Consider the following 14,517-nt stretch of genomic DNA (forward strand, 5'->3'; position numbering starts at 1 on the left):
CCTTTCGGGTAAGCTAGCAAACTTGTCAAGTAAGCTAACATAATAGTCTGAATCTTTCTGACTTATATTAAAATCACCTTGTTATCTCTGATCTAGGAGGTAATTTTGTGTATTCAAAGTCTTACATCTCTGCTTCAGATGTCTTCCATAACGCCGTATTATTCCCCCATTTACTCTGTAAAAGTCAATATAATGTACTTCCGTTTGAACAGGAAATACCAAAATAAGTCAATAATATAAGTAACATAAATAAATCAATAAATTCAAAACACACAAGTTCATTGTAGTGTTGAGGATCATCTACAGAAAACATCAACACATTATATGAATAACACACTCATATGTTAATTAGAACTTGATTGCAACGCTCTTTAATAGCAGCCAACATCATCTGAAGATTTGATTGTCCCACAGATACATGAACACAAAATACTAAAATGCAGGAGATGTAATATGTGTACCAGATAACACCCTCTGCTGCAGAATGTGCTGTACTACCGAGTGAAGCATCCTTTCAATAGACAATCTTCGTCAGCTGCTATCAGTTGGTTATTTGCCTCTGACATCACCGGCTGGAGGACGACGAAAATCCTCCAAAAAATGACCCAAAAAAACATCAAATTATCAAAACATCGATCTAAAGTCGTGCTCTTCATGTCAACAAAGAGACGCTGGATGAATACAGGAGAGAATAAAATGACCCACTGACGTCATGTTTCCAAGAAGAGGCAACTCTCGAAATAAAACAACCTGATGAGAATGTTGTATATTTTGTATATTTACCGGTCGGTACTTAACTACCCCTTCTTTTTTTGGGGTCTCCACCACATCAAGAGGGATTTAACAGCAGGTGCAAATGTTTCCACAGAAACTGCAATGTGTGTGATTGCAGCAAACTAAAAGATCAGCAGTAAACATCAGGGTTTGGTGTCAGTGCCTGGGGGCTGACATTCAACAAATGACATATATATTTAATGGATTTTCAGGAGCATGAACCAAACCCACATCACAGCCTAAGATAGACTGCTTTGCCCATCCTCTAAAGTGATAAAAGCAGCACAAAACACACATGGATTCAGTAAAAACTCAATGACAAGCAGCAGAACACTCTTTAAAAGCAGTGATATTTTAATGATCTGTGTTCTGTGGGTAACAAAACAGTTACATTGTCCCATTGCTTGTCCATCAAAACTCTTTGGACATTCATTCAGTGATTGTCTGTTGGGCTCTGAGAGCTACCAGGTGACCTACACTCAATACTGTGCCTGAATGCATCCTGTGTGTATGCAGACGGAGGACAGCTGCTGCTGCTCACGTTACACCACCTGTACAGATGGTGCAACCTGCAGCTACATGAAGAGTTTCTAGAGTATTAAACAGCAAAGGAAACTACAAATGAATCAATAAACATCCCTCATTCTCTCTCCTTATTGCTGCACTTCTATGCTTTCCAAAATAGCTTTTAGTGAACCACACAAACACACCGGAGAAGTCAAAGAAAAACAGAAGTGATATTTATTGTAATAACAGCAGTCATGTTTGACATATAGAACATTTTAAAACCAGAACAATGGAAAGAATAATGAGCTAATTTAAGTCATTACAACGTCAGGAGGCGTCCAGAGAAGAAAGCCTTGAAGTGGATGTGTGTGCGTGTGTGTGTGGGATGGCTAGTCTTGTGACTGCCTTGCAGCAGGGAGGCAGCGTTTGAATGTGTTATGAGTTGAGTCAATACACAAACACAAAAAGCTCCATTGTCTGAAAATGAATAGCAGCAGCGTGACGTGACGGGAGCGACTTCCTTCGGTCCTGACGAGGTTTTTCATTCGTTTCTAAGTGAGATAATTAGTCTGAGTTGGAGAATTCTAAAACCAACAACATCCTGATTCATTTAAATTCTGGTAACAAATTGATAATTATCAAATAAGTTAAATGTGATCCTTTTTCCCTCACTTTTGTTCTGACTCATAAGGAAAAAACAAGCTGCTCCGACCACAGTGCAGTCCTCTTCATCATCACCATCCTCATGAGAAGTGTGTGTGTGTGTGTGTGTGTGTGTGTGTGGACGGTAGCTACTCCACAGGCCGGATGCCCTTGGTCTCCTCCAGCTTCCTCAGGGTCTCGTCCCACTGGGTGAACTGCTTAGACAGCAGGAACATCTGCCAATCACAGGTCAGGGGTCAGTTCATGTTCACACGAGGACAAAAACTTCAGCGTTCATACGTTTACCAGACAGATTAGTTAAAGAACAGAAAGGCTAAAGTGATTATTTAAGGAGTATTATTGTGTCTCTTGTACCTCCCAAGAAGAAGCTTTTAATTACATGACATTGAGACGTTGTTTTTTATGGAAACTATGTTTTCTTGTAGTCATTTTTATTTCACTGGAATAAAAAAAAGAAATGATCAATAAATGCGTACCATTTTGTTGTATTCCTCAAAAAGCTTCTTCACCTCCAGGGACTGAGCTTCAGTTTGGTCCTGTAAAAGAGACAAACATTGGGTCAACAGATGAAACACAAAGAGGCAGAGACAGAGGGGGGGGGGGTGTTACCTGCTCTTTGATGTGGATCTGTGACAGGCGCTGGAGCTTGGTGGCGTGTTCTGGTACGTCTGAAGGCAACAGAAACACAGAGCTAACACAGGCCTGGTGGGATAAACACACTGTAAAAACACTACACCGCTGAATAAACAGGCGGGGAATTTAAATGTTTAACAAATGGTTACGTTGTTTTCTTTCTAAAGCATGACAGGATGTTCAAACGGGGACTGTAGCATGATGTCAGAGACACATGTGGAACACAGGTACAGTACTTCAGCAGCAGACTTTAAATGCCTGGATCCCAGAGCGCCTTGCAGCAAATAAAAACACATTATTTGATCGATTTATCTTTAGAATTACAAACAAGACAAACTTACCTCTGATGTAGTTGCTGTCCAGCAGCGGCTGCATGTTGCTGACCTGCTCCAGCAAAGCAGCCTGGGAAAGCAGGAAGTCCTCCTCTGTGAGCAGACAAACACAAAACAGCACCACAGTGAGTTATTCTACAGTCTTCTTCTTTATGTGAAAACTTACATAATATACAAGATAACATTGAACTGTACATGCATCGCATTAAACATAAAAATACGACTTCATGGAAGTTATTTCAATTGGATTCCTCCATCACAGGCTCCTCCTGGTTCTCACCAGCGAGGATGAACTCCAGCTTCATTGCATCTGGTACAGTGATGTGGTCGGTGAACTGGGGGTCCAGGTACTTCAGCAGGTCCTCAACTGCACCGCAACACCAATAAATATGATCAAAGACCCACCGAGCACACACAAATCCCTTCAAGCACTGTTGTAGCATTTTGAATTTCTGCACTTAACATCACTTTTGTCATTTTATGTCAATATTTTCTACATAAACAGTCTTGCAGCTCCATGAAAAGCACTCCACAACACGATACATGAATAACTCTGTGAATGTGAAGTCGTGTATAAATGAATAGTTACAACAAGCGCTGTAATCCAGGCTGTTATGACGGATACGAGGCAGCGCGTGACTCACTCTTCTTGTGCAGGATCTTCACTCGTTCCCTCTTGTTGGCCGTATTGGTCAAACCAGCCTGGATCCTGGCCAGAGACTCAGCACACTGCGGGACAAAGGACACGGATTACATTCAAAGTCATTACAATATATTCAATCAATGTGTCTCAGCAGTTTTTGTGCAGAATGTGGTACTACACCTAATACAGTGCAAAGAACACTGAATCTCAGGTTCAAGAGTAGCATGGAGGTAGCTATATAGCATGTAGCAACACAGTGAGTCCTGTAACTCTCCTCACTGTCTTCTCTGATGTCACACTGCTTAGAACTGGAGGTTTATTACATGTTTATAACATGAACATTTACAGTATGGAGGCCAAACACGGGAATTTGCGTCTGGATATTTAGAGTATAACATTGTTTTGGTTTTAATCAGAGTACATCTGGAACGAGCTCATCTACTCATAAACAATACATTTAAACCTGTAATTCAAAGTCGACTTCAGTCAACTATTGCGAAAATACAAACACCAACAACTGTGACTTTCTCCACCTCCGCAAACCGGAAATAAATCCACTTCAATCTCCTTTGTAAGTGAAAAGTCTTCATCAGATCATATGACGCTCGGAAGAGAGGCTCCATTGATAAAATATAGATAAAATATAACCAAGATTTTCAGATTTAAAAGTTGTGTTTTCAAAAATTTCTGGAAACCAGTGACTTCAATATAATTCAGTGCAGTTTCTAACTCAACCGTGTTGATATATCACTCATATAATTCATCAATCAACAGGAGTCAATAGTGGAGAATGTCAAGTTCCCAGAACCCAAAGTGGCGTCTTCAAATTACGTATTTTATTAAACCAAGAGTCCGAAACAAAACAACTCTTAATGTTAATCATGCAAATATGAAACAGGTCTAAAACGTTTGCATGACCACAGAGGAGGTTAGAATGGTGGGATATGTAGACAGTTAATTGAGCTCAAAAAATATATTAAAAAAAGGTAATCTGGAAAAGTAACTAAAATCTTTGAGACAAATATAACTTAGTGGAGTAGAAGCATAAAATGACGTAAAATGGAAGTAAAGTACCTCGAATTTGTACTTCAAGTAAATGTAGATTGTTAGTGCTTTTAGTGTTGGCTCGTTTAAGCTAACGTGGCTAACCTAGCAGATGTTTAGCTAAATACATAAATACACTACAACAGTGAACACCGGAGTCATAAATTGTGATAAAAGCGTATTGTTGTGCAGCCAAAAGGCATAAAATAAAAACAGTGCGTTCACTTAGCCCCACTCACACATAGCTACCGTTAGCTCTGCTAGGCTAACAGCTGGCTAGCTTCTTCATCGGAATAGAGATTATTCTTTGCGAACCTTGACGGGTTTCTTTCCACTTTTGTTTCGTCTCTCTCCATATATTTGACTCTCCAGCGTCTGAAGACGCATTTCCAGGTTATCCGTGTCCGATGTTACGTCCATTCTTCAAGCAACTAGTTGACAATATGCGACGTACTGTAAGAGAGACGTCGCATATTGATGACTCGTTCACAAATACGTTTAGTGTTTGTTGTTGCAGTCTGCAGGTTTAAAAAAAGCATGTTAGATAATTGGACCTTAAATAAAACTATTCTTTTAAATATTATGAGTAGGTAATGTTTTAGAAACATTGCTAAATAAAAAAAAGGATGTTTTTGTTGTTGTTGCAGTACACGGAGTCGTCCGCTATGCGTCGCTGTTTCGCGAGGAACGAGGTGCTTTTCAGCTGTTTTCCGGTGACAGCAGCGGAATGACAACATCGACGCTCACACGGCCCTTCTTCCATTCAAGCCGACTTCAACTAAACACCGACCAGAAAGTAAGGCTTTTCCTCACATATCACCACCTCTTCCTCGCACGCAACACGTCTCTGTTTGTGGACAACAAAATAAACAACCCGGAAGCTACGTCAGCACATTTGTACACAATTCTCTGCTCTGTTTTCACGCGCTAAACTAGCTTTCCTAGCACGAAGCTAACGTCAGTTTTCACATTACATCTGCGTAGTTTGAAAGGCTTAGAGTTAGTTTGTGAAGTCTAACCTTCTCTTAATGCACTATAACCCAGTAATAACTCTCCTTACCAATTCATAAATACATATTTAGTTATTTAAAGCTGAATTACTTTGAGACAATGTGGAACTAGCTTGCGTTGCACCGCCTACTTCACTGTGGTTTTTGGGGGTTTGTGTTGCTAAAGGTTTCATGAATGCTCGTCTCTCTGCTCTGCTGTGTGTTGTTGACAGCAGGAAGCTGTCTGCCGTCGGACTTCGGTGGTCTGTGTTTGAGGAATTTCTTCTATATGTGCCACTGGGAGCAGCAGCAGCAGCATGGCAGATGACAAGGACGTGTTGAGAGACGTGTGGTTCGGCCGGATCCCCACCTGCTTCACTCTGAACCAGGACGAGGTGACCGAGAGAGAGGCCGAGCCCTACTATGTAAGTGCAGCTCCTCTCTGACTCTTGCTTCAACCCCCATGCTTCCTCGAAAATACCCGCCTGAGATCTCTTTTTCCTCTGCAGGGTTCCTACAGCTGAAAGGTTACTCCTGATGAGAAAATAGAATAGCAGTGTTCATTCACTTTGCACAGTATTTCTTTCTATGCACACTGTTTGTCAGTGTGATAGCTGCTCATATTGGATATTGGCTCAGATTGCGTCACAAAATGTAGTCCTGCGATGTTGGATGTTGCAGGGACTGTGGTGGGACTCTTCAGATTGCAATGAAAAATGAACATTTTTTTCACTCAGATTTGTTGTGATCTTTATACTGTGACAGTTTTCCTAAAATTAGATTTTAAAAATTGCAATTTATCTCCTTTACTGACAGTATTGCAACTCCCGTGTCATGCTACATATTGAATCACCAGATTCTTGCCAATACACGGCCTCAATACAAAGAAGAAGAGGCGTAATCTTGAGTGTGTTTTATTTAAGTGCATTAGTTTAGGGGTGTCACACTGTAGCTGACGTGCACCTCAGAAGCTACGTAGATGCCACGTGGAGAACAAACATAACTGAAGACGACACAGAGCAAGCTCTAGAAAGCCTCAGCATTATTCTAGTTTTCAACAAAACACATCTTGTGGGTCGTACGTAGCTCGACGTGGCTTGGGAACCGGAGGGTTTGGGGTTGAGATCCCTGCATGGGACCGGGTGGAGTGGACTAGCTGGAGAGGTGCTCCCGAGGAACTCCCAACTGCTCGGGGTGCCCCCTCGTTTGTGTGTGTTTTTCAGACCAGATCTCTAGAGAGAGAAAACTTGAAGTTCCCCATAAAATATGTCTTCTTCCTCTTCTGATGTAAACACGCCACCCATTAACGATTGCGTGGCAAAGATGTCTGTTGACACAACAATTGATATTTGCGTGGCGTCTCTTTTCTCTCTCCTCTCGGCTCTCTCAGCTGCTGTTACCCAGAGTGAGCTACCTGACTCTGGTGACAGACAAGGTGAAGAAACACTTCCACAAAGTAATGAGGGCCGAGGACGTGGAGGAGATGTGGTTCGAGTATGAAGGGATGCCGCTGAAATGGTGAGCGAGCGATCGTCGGTTGAACTCATTTTGTTCTTTCTCTCGGTTAAACAAGGTTGTGCGTGTGTGAGGTATTACACTGCTGGATTTCTAAATGTGGGCATATTCTTTTGTGTTGGAAGAGCTATTTAGTGTATTTTAATATCGGAATCGAATTATTTTCTCCAATAAAATGCTTTTGTTTTTGACCCAAATCCATCTTATGAAATCTGCACCATATTAAAACGAGCAACATCAGCAGGAAACTGCCGTTTGTGTTCCTTGTGTTACTGGATTAAGTGAAACATCCACATTCTCCAACACATACAGAGTCAGACCCACAGCGGTATCTTCACACCTGCAGCTCTTAAGTCCGTTCATCCACAGACTGTGGTCGCCTCGTTAGTGCTGAGATCAGCAGTGTGAACAGACTGCAGGCACGACGTTCAGCCACAAGGTGTCAGTGTTGCAGCACAGACGATGAAGAGTCTGGTTTACAGTAGCGTCAACGTTCCAGGCGTTAAAATAGATTTAAAAAACAACAAAAAAAGGTTCAGTTCATTATTTCTTATTAACATACAACATTAACATATTTAAATGTTTACAGGTTCAGCCTCTCAAATGTGAACTTTTGCTGCTTTTCTTTTCCCACTGAAAATTATTTTTTTGATTTTAAGATTTCATGTTTTGACATCTTTTAAATTACAAATTTGGAACAATTTGACTTGTTGGCTTCAGGGGAGCTAGACCGTGAAGATCAACATGTTTAGTGAGCGTGATTGACCGTAAAAATACCTTAATTACACTCAGCGGATTTGAGGCTGCGATAAAGAAAAGCATCTAATCCCTGTTTGCTGAAACACAGGAAGTGACGAGCAGAAATGTCTCCTGAAGTTCACACGCTGCATCCAGAGAAAGCTGGACTGAAGACAACAAACATACTGACACCAGTTCTGTTTTCTGGCACATTAAAACTCATAATTAGTAATTAGTTTGCCTTGAAATTATTTCACGACGTTGCTACATAAGTAGGGAAGCGTTTCATTCAGAGGTCCGGTGCTGCTGTCGGTCTCTAGAAGGCTGATAAAACAGACTGACAGTGGAAGTCACGCTCTCTGAAGTAACATCGTTTCCTGTTTGCCTTTCCCGGTTTCAGGCACAATCCAATTGGACTTCTGTTTGACTTCCACGCGTCCAACTCCGTCTTACCCTGGAGCATCACTGTGCACTTTAAGGTCAGTGTGTCCACAGGACTGTATCTCTCTTCGTATCCACTCGGGAATGTTTAACAATGAAACAAACGATGACGTGTGTAGTTTTAGAAGATGTGTAAAGTTAAGACAGCTCTGATAAACCCACTGAACACTACCGGCACCAAACAGCAGACAAACAAAGTCAGCAACTAGCTGAGGAAGAAATGTGAACATCATATTTCTGTCAGGAGTTGGTGCAGACCAAAAGTCCTACCAAATTCTACCACTAGGTGTCGCTCTCGACTCTAGCAGCCGTGACACCAGAACTCGGAGGAGCACGAGAAATAACTGTTCCACCTTAAGGAGACAGTTGGTAGCATTCAGAGGAATCTATTGGATCTCTCTCTATCTATATATAGATAGATAGATAGATAGATAGATAGATAGATAGATAGATACAGAGAAGAAAATGCAACAATGGCGCTTTAAACAGAAATGTTTTTCTTGTGCATGTGTCAGAATTTTCCGGATCGTGACCTCCTCCACTGTCCGTCCAACTCTGTGATCGAGGCTCACTTCATGTCCGGCATCAAGGAGGCCGACGCCCTCAAGCACAAGAGCCAAGTCGTCAACGACATGCAGAAGAAAGACCACAAACAGCTGTGGATGGGCCTGCAGAACGGTGAGACACCCACACACACACACACACACACACACACACATGCACACACATGCAGTCGTGCATTTCTATAAGCAGCTGCGATTTAGCATGCTAAAAAGGTGACGCTCACACACACACACACACGCTCACACACACACGCACGCTCACACACACACGCACACACACTCACACACACACACACACGCTGACACACACACACGCTCTCACACACACACACACACACACACTTTAAAGAAGAAAGACCACAAGCAGCTGTTGGGGAAGTGACACTCATTCATTCATTAACACTTAGAGGCACACATGTTGTCTCCCTGCAGCTCACACACACCTATATGCAGATTCACACATGCCTGCACACACACGCACACACACACACACCCACACACACACGCACACTTTTCCTTTAAAGTCTGATAGCAGTTTGTGAAGTTCCAAAACGTCTCCCACCCAAACACCCACCTACTTCCCCTTTTTCCGAGTCCACCCACGGTCCGGTGGTCTGTGTCGGTGAAGCCGGTGATACTGAAGCGTTTGAGTTTGATGTGGGAGTAAGATGTGGGGGGGGGGGGGGTCTTTGAACTGCGTGAGATTCCTGGAATCACTGCAGGTCAAGTTGATCAAACGAGGCAACGTTAAACACGTTGGTCACCTGACGCCGCCGCCCTCTGTTGTGCATGAATGTGCCTCCTTGTTTTGATCTAGACTCTCACATTTGATGCTCACTTAAGGTTACAGATAACAATTATTTTCATTAGCAATTGATCTATTGGTTACTTTTTGGGATCAATAAATTGTACATTTAGTTTGTGAAATGTCCATATCCGTCAGTTCAGAAAGCCCTCAGATGTGTTTTCTCTTTCCAAAAACATGAAGCAAAACTCTAAATATATTCAGTTTAAAATGACGGTATATGGAAATAAAAAAAAGCTGCAAATTCTCACATTTCAGAGGCTGTAACCTGCAAATATTTTACATTTCTTGCTTGATTAGACCAGAGTGCTTATCAAATAAACAAATATAAAAGTAAATAATAAAAGAAAAATGCATGAAAAATCAAGAAAAATACTAAAATAAAGAAATGAAATGTTAGCAGCGACTAGTTTCATACATGCTGCTGGGTGACGTTGATGGAGTTTATCCAGCTGCACCTCATACTGTCAGAAGCATCTGTACTTTTAAGAATTCACTTCATAATAAACATCAAATAATTAAACTACTGGCTCTCAAATAGAGACAGAAAGCGTTTGTTATCGAGAATCGATGCTCTCGCTCATTAATTATCTCCTTCAGTTTCTCTCTTGATGTTCAGCTGCTTTTAGAGAAACATTTCCTGAGAGAGAGAGCGCGGACACATCTTGGTGCAGGAAGGAGACTCAACAGATGATTCTGTGAACTCTTTTAGAAAGTTCAGGGTGTGGCTGTCAAAGAGTTTGCAACGGCGTCAAACACAGAAACAGATAACGCTTGTGATCCAAACAGAGGGAGCTGCACATGAAAGCGAGAGACGAAACCTTCTTTCTAAACCAAACACTTTCACGTTCCAAAAGAGATGAGAAACAGAGAGAGAGAGAAGCTTTCACCCAGGATGAGAGAGAGAAAACGGGAGGTTCAGTGTGAAAGCGAGAGACGGAAGGGGGGAGACGGAGGGTTTGAAAGCAGTGCATGCTGGGTGGGGTCGTTTTTAGACGATTCTAACAGCAGTTCTAGATTCACACGTTTCGCTTTATGCACACATTGATTTATCCTGCAGTTAGTCTCACCCTGAGCTGGAAAAAGTCATTCATGCATTCATCTTTTCAAGATGCTGTAACTCCTTCCTCTTCCTCTCCTTCCTCTCCCTCCTCTTCCTCTCCTTCCTCTCCCCCAGATGTGTTTACATGTAATATTCCGATTATTGTCAGGTTTCTGGAGTATCTCTACACTTTTTTTAATTTTTATTATTATACTACATTCATTTATAGGAAGTATTCCTCATCTTCCATATGTTTTCATGCTTTTACATCCCTCACTTCCTGGATGAAGCATTTTGAAGGGAACATCAAATCCACATGTCTTCTCATCGGGACGTTTTGCGACTGCTGACCTTTTGTGTTTGTGTTTTCGTCACAGATAAGTTCGACCAGTTCTGGGCCATAAACAGGAAGCTGATGGAATATCCCACCGAGGAGGGAGGCTTCAGATACATCCCCTTCAGGATATACCAGGTAACACACACACATTCAAATAAAACAAACAACCTTTATTTGTAGTTCAGTACATTTTAAGTGTCTCTGGACTCGAGCTGAAGCTTGTCACTCAGCCCAGTAGGTGTCGCCAGATGTCTGTGTGAAAACCCTCCAAACAGAGTCATGAAAACGACTCTTTTTGTTCTTCTTTTTACGTATAAAAGAAATCCAGGTTCCTCTTATACATTAAATAATGCTTAATTTAATGTATAAAAGGACTAAATAAGTGACTAAATACCACTATTGGTACGTAAATGGCAGTACTTTCATTAATTATCCTCTTAAAGTGGATTTTGCCAAAAAGACATCAAAAATTACGCATAAAGTTTAGAAGAACGACTGATTACAAGTCCTCCGGCTGACCTGATGGAGCCTCGGATTCTTTTATATATTTCTGAATATATATATAAATAATTATACATTGTACATATAATTCCTGTGCAGCTTCTGAACCGTGAAGTGTACATGTGGCTTCTCCCTGGTGCCCACACACACCTGCAGAATATCAGTAAAAAAAACACATTGCATCACTTCATCACCTGATTTTACAAATTGTGCAACTGATGAGTTATTGACCTTTTCTTGAGATAGTCATCACCATGAAACAACGAGTCTCTTATTATATCCGACATCCCTTTATGACAGCGGATGTCGGTTTTCCATTCAACCTCATTCTCGGTTCTTTACAGATGATGAAAGCACAGATAGAGCGTGATGGTCTCATCAAACTTGCTTCTCCGCCGCCATTCTTTCCATTTTCACCTCATGTTTTTAAGAAACATCAATTTTGTATATTTGCTCGTTAAGTTCACGGTTTCACGGCAGATTTTTGTTGTTCTTGTGACCCCTGATTAAATAATCAATAATAACTTTTATGACAATAACTTTATAAAGCATCTTTTTAAAAATAGTGTTTACAAAGTGCTTTGACAGACAAAGCAAAAGCAGACGGTCACATTTAAACACTGATAAAACAGTCCAACAGATAAAACAATACAATAGAAACAATTAGTGCTGGGCAAGTTAACACGTTCATTTCGCGTTAACGCATTCATTAATTAACGCCGGCAATTATTTTATCGCGCGTTAACGCATTTTTTAAATTTATTATAATTATAATTCTTTTTGTTTTTTTTTGTTTTGTTTTTAATTGAAAGACAAGAGACAAGACATATACATAAGAACAAGAGGATGACAAGAACAGTGGGATAAAAGCCAGCAAACATCCTAGAGTCAGCCTGTCTCATGTTTATGGTTTTGCATTGGAGATATGATGTCCCTTCAGGGTTGCCGTAGAGAAAAGGCGACTTCCGCTGCTCTCCCTGGAGACGACTGGACATCGCTGGTAAAGTCAGCAGACACTCAGATCTCCGTGGTCAACTCAGCAGACACTCGCATGTTAGTGCACCTATCTGCTGACATTCACCGTAAACGCATTTAAACGCACAGATCGGGAGCGAAGGACTTTGAAAGTTAGCGGAAACATTAACGTGAGACAACATCCGGTTTCTTCAGACGAACATCCGGTTTTCAGAATAAGATGCCAACAAAGTATGAATTATATTCACATTAAGTATGAAACATGCTGCCTGCATCTTGTGAACCAAATGTTATTGCCCTTTTGTTCTTATAGCAGTACTTTAAAATAAAAGTGCGCAATACACTACTTTATAATTCATTATTGAAATTTGCCATAACAATGCGATTAATCGCAAAAAATCCATGCGATTAATCGCGATTAAATATTTTAATCGTTGCCCAGCACTAAAAACAATACAATAGATGAAACAATACAATTGATGAAACAGTACAATAGATGAAACAGTACAATAGATGAAACAGTACAATAGATGAAACAGTACAATAGATGAAACAGTACAATAGATGAAACAGTACAATAGATGAAACAGTACAATAGATAAAACAGTACAATAGATAAAACAATAAAAACAATCGATACAATAAGAACACAAAATGATATGAAGTAAATCATTTCAATTTAATATTTTTTCAATTTAATTTAATTTAATGAAATAAATAAAATAAATGAATAAATAAATGAATAAATAATTAAACAATGAAATAAATAAATGAAATAAATGAAATAAATGAAGTAAATGAAATAAATGAAATAAATGAAATAAATGAAATAAATGAAATAAATGAATTAAAGAAAAGAAATTAAAGGAAATAAAATTAAATAAAATACAAAACGTCTTTGCCCTGGTGCTTTCTGGAGGTTATTCATCGGCTGCTACACTTGGAACTCTCCCCAGTTTACGTGTAATTCCACTGAACCGGGATCAGCCGGTGTATGTGCCTCAGGGCTTCGGTCCGGGATGCGGAGGAGGCAGCGTAGGCAGACAAGCGGCCGTTTTCCTGACTCAGGTGAAAATTCCCTGTTAGAGGACAAAAAAACAAGAAAGACGAGAGGATGAATAAGCGACAGATTCTCGCCTGGAAAACATTAGCATGCTGCGAGCCAGACAGCGGGGGAAAAGTGCCATGCTTTGAGTCAAGTTTTGGGGGGGGGGGGTTCTGTGCCGATGAAAAAGCGTGGGGAATTAATTTGACAACTTCCACGGGGTGGAAATGTTCAGGAGTTGCACAGAATGACTCTTCAACAACAGTCATTTTACTCCTGCTGGACACTGAGGAGGCCTCGTCCAGTCCAGTCAGGGAGATAAAGATTTGGAAAACATCTGGATCTTTGCAACAAAAACATGTTGACAGTCTGCTTTGAGTCGAGCGGCTGAACGTGCGTGCATTTGGACCTTCATCTCAAATCGCAGCGAACAGAAAAAGGCCTCCTCGCTGTCAGCGAGTCCTGTTGGCGGATGTGAGGCGTGTCGGGACAGGTTGGGAAAGAAATAATGTGAGAAAAATGGAGCAGAAAGTGGATCTGAGTAGATCAGAGTGTCACGGAAGGAAACAGGAAGAGATTTGTAGATGTTTGGAACAGAACATCATATCTGCTGTGACTGCTGGTAATTTCCCCCCCGAGCTGATTTGTTGTTGAGCGTGTCAAGCATTTTAATGAGACCCGCTGTGCTCCACACATGGCTGCGTTTACATTTTTGCGCAACAAGGAAAGGCGGGAGTACAGCTGTCAATCAACGCCGACTGTTGTGCATAAAATAGAAAAAATAAAAATCTATATAAAAGACCCATAAACGCTTTTGTTTTTACTTTCACATCTTCGGCGCGTAAACAAACCGTTTTTACACTCGGGACAAAAGAACATTCTTATATTTATAAAGAACGGTTATGAAGAACGCGACTCTTTTTAAAGTGGTCGACTGAAACACGCAGTCTCACCAGACAACGACCCGCCC

General features: G+C 40.9%; 2 protein-coding genes across 3 annotated transcripts in view; one reads left to right on the forward strand and one right to left on the reverse strand.

Moving 5' to 3' along the window:
- Window positions 1-1,492: 1,492 nt before the first annotated feature.
- dctn3 (dynactin 3 (p22)) lies at window positions 1,493-5,053 on the reverse strand. Its single transcript, XM_079275081.1, has 7 exons — window positions 4,912-5,053; window positions 3,554-3,638; window positions 3,190-3,276; window positions 2,919-3,002; window positions 2,554-2,612; window positions 2,421-2,480; window positions 1,493-2,159 (listed from the first exon to the last, which is right to left on the reverse strand). Exons 1-7 carry the CDS (start codon window positions 5,014-5,016, stop codon window positions 2,073-2,075), a joined length of 567 nt encoding a protein of 188 aa, XP_079131207.1. The 5' UTR covers window positions 5,017-5,053; the 3' UTR covers window positions 1,493-2,072.
- Window positions 5,054-5,317: 264 nt separating this feature from the next.
- Window positions 5,318-14,517, forward strand: part of atg5 (ATG5 autophagy related 5 homolog) — a 30,913-nt gene continuing 21,713 nt past the window's right edge. The window contains exons 1-6 of one of the 2 annotated variants that reach the window (XM_079274768.1): window positions 5,318-5,392; window positions 5,822-6,010; window positions 6,976-7,103; window positions 8,239-8,317; window positions 8,795-8,957; window positions 11,067-11,161. In XM_079274768.1, coding sequence (XP_079130894.1) covers window positions 5,903-6,010; window positions 6,976-7,103; window positions 8,239-8,317; window positions 8,795-8,957; window positions 11,067-11,161 — 573 coding nt within the window. In that variant the 5' untranslated portion in view covers window positions 5,318-5,392; window positions 5,822-5,902. Of the gene's footprint in view, window positions 5,393-5,818; window positions 6,011-6,975; window positions 7,104-8,238; window positions 8,318-8,794; window positions 8,958-11,066; window positions 11,162-14,517 lie in introns of both variants that reach the window. The other variant, XM_079274769.1, reaches the window with a different exon arrangement.

This window comes from Melanostigma gelatinosum (genome assembly GCF_949748355.1).
Source record: "Melanostigma gelatinosum genome assembly, chromosome: 9".
In the NCBI taxonomy this organism is placed as follows: domain Eukaryota; kingdom Metazoa; phylum Chordata; class Actinopteri; order Perciformes; family Zoarcidae; genus Melanostigma; species Melanostigma gelatinosum.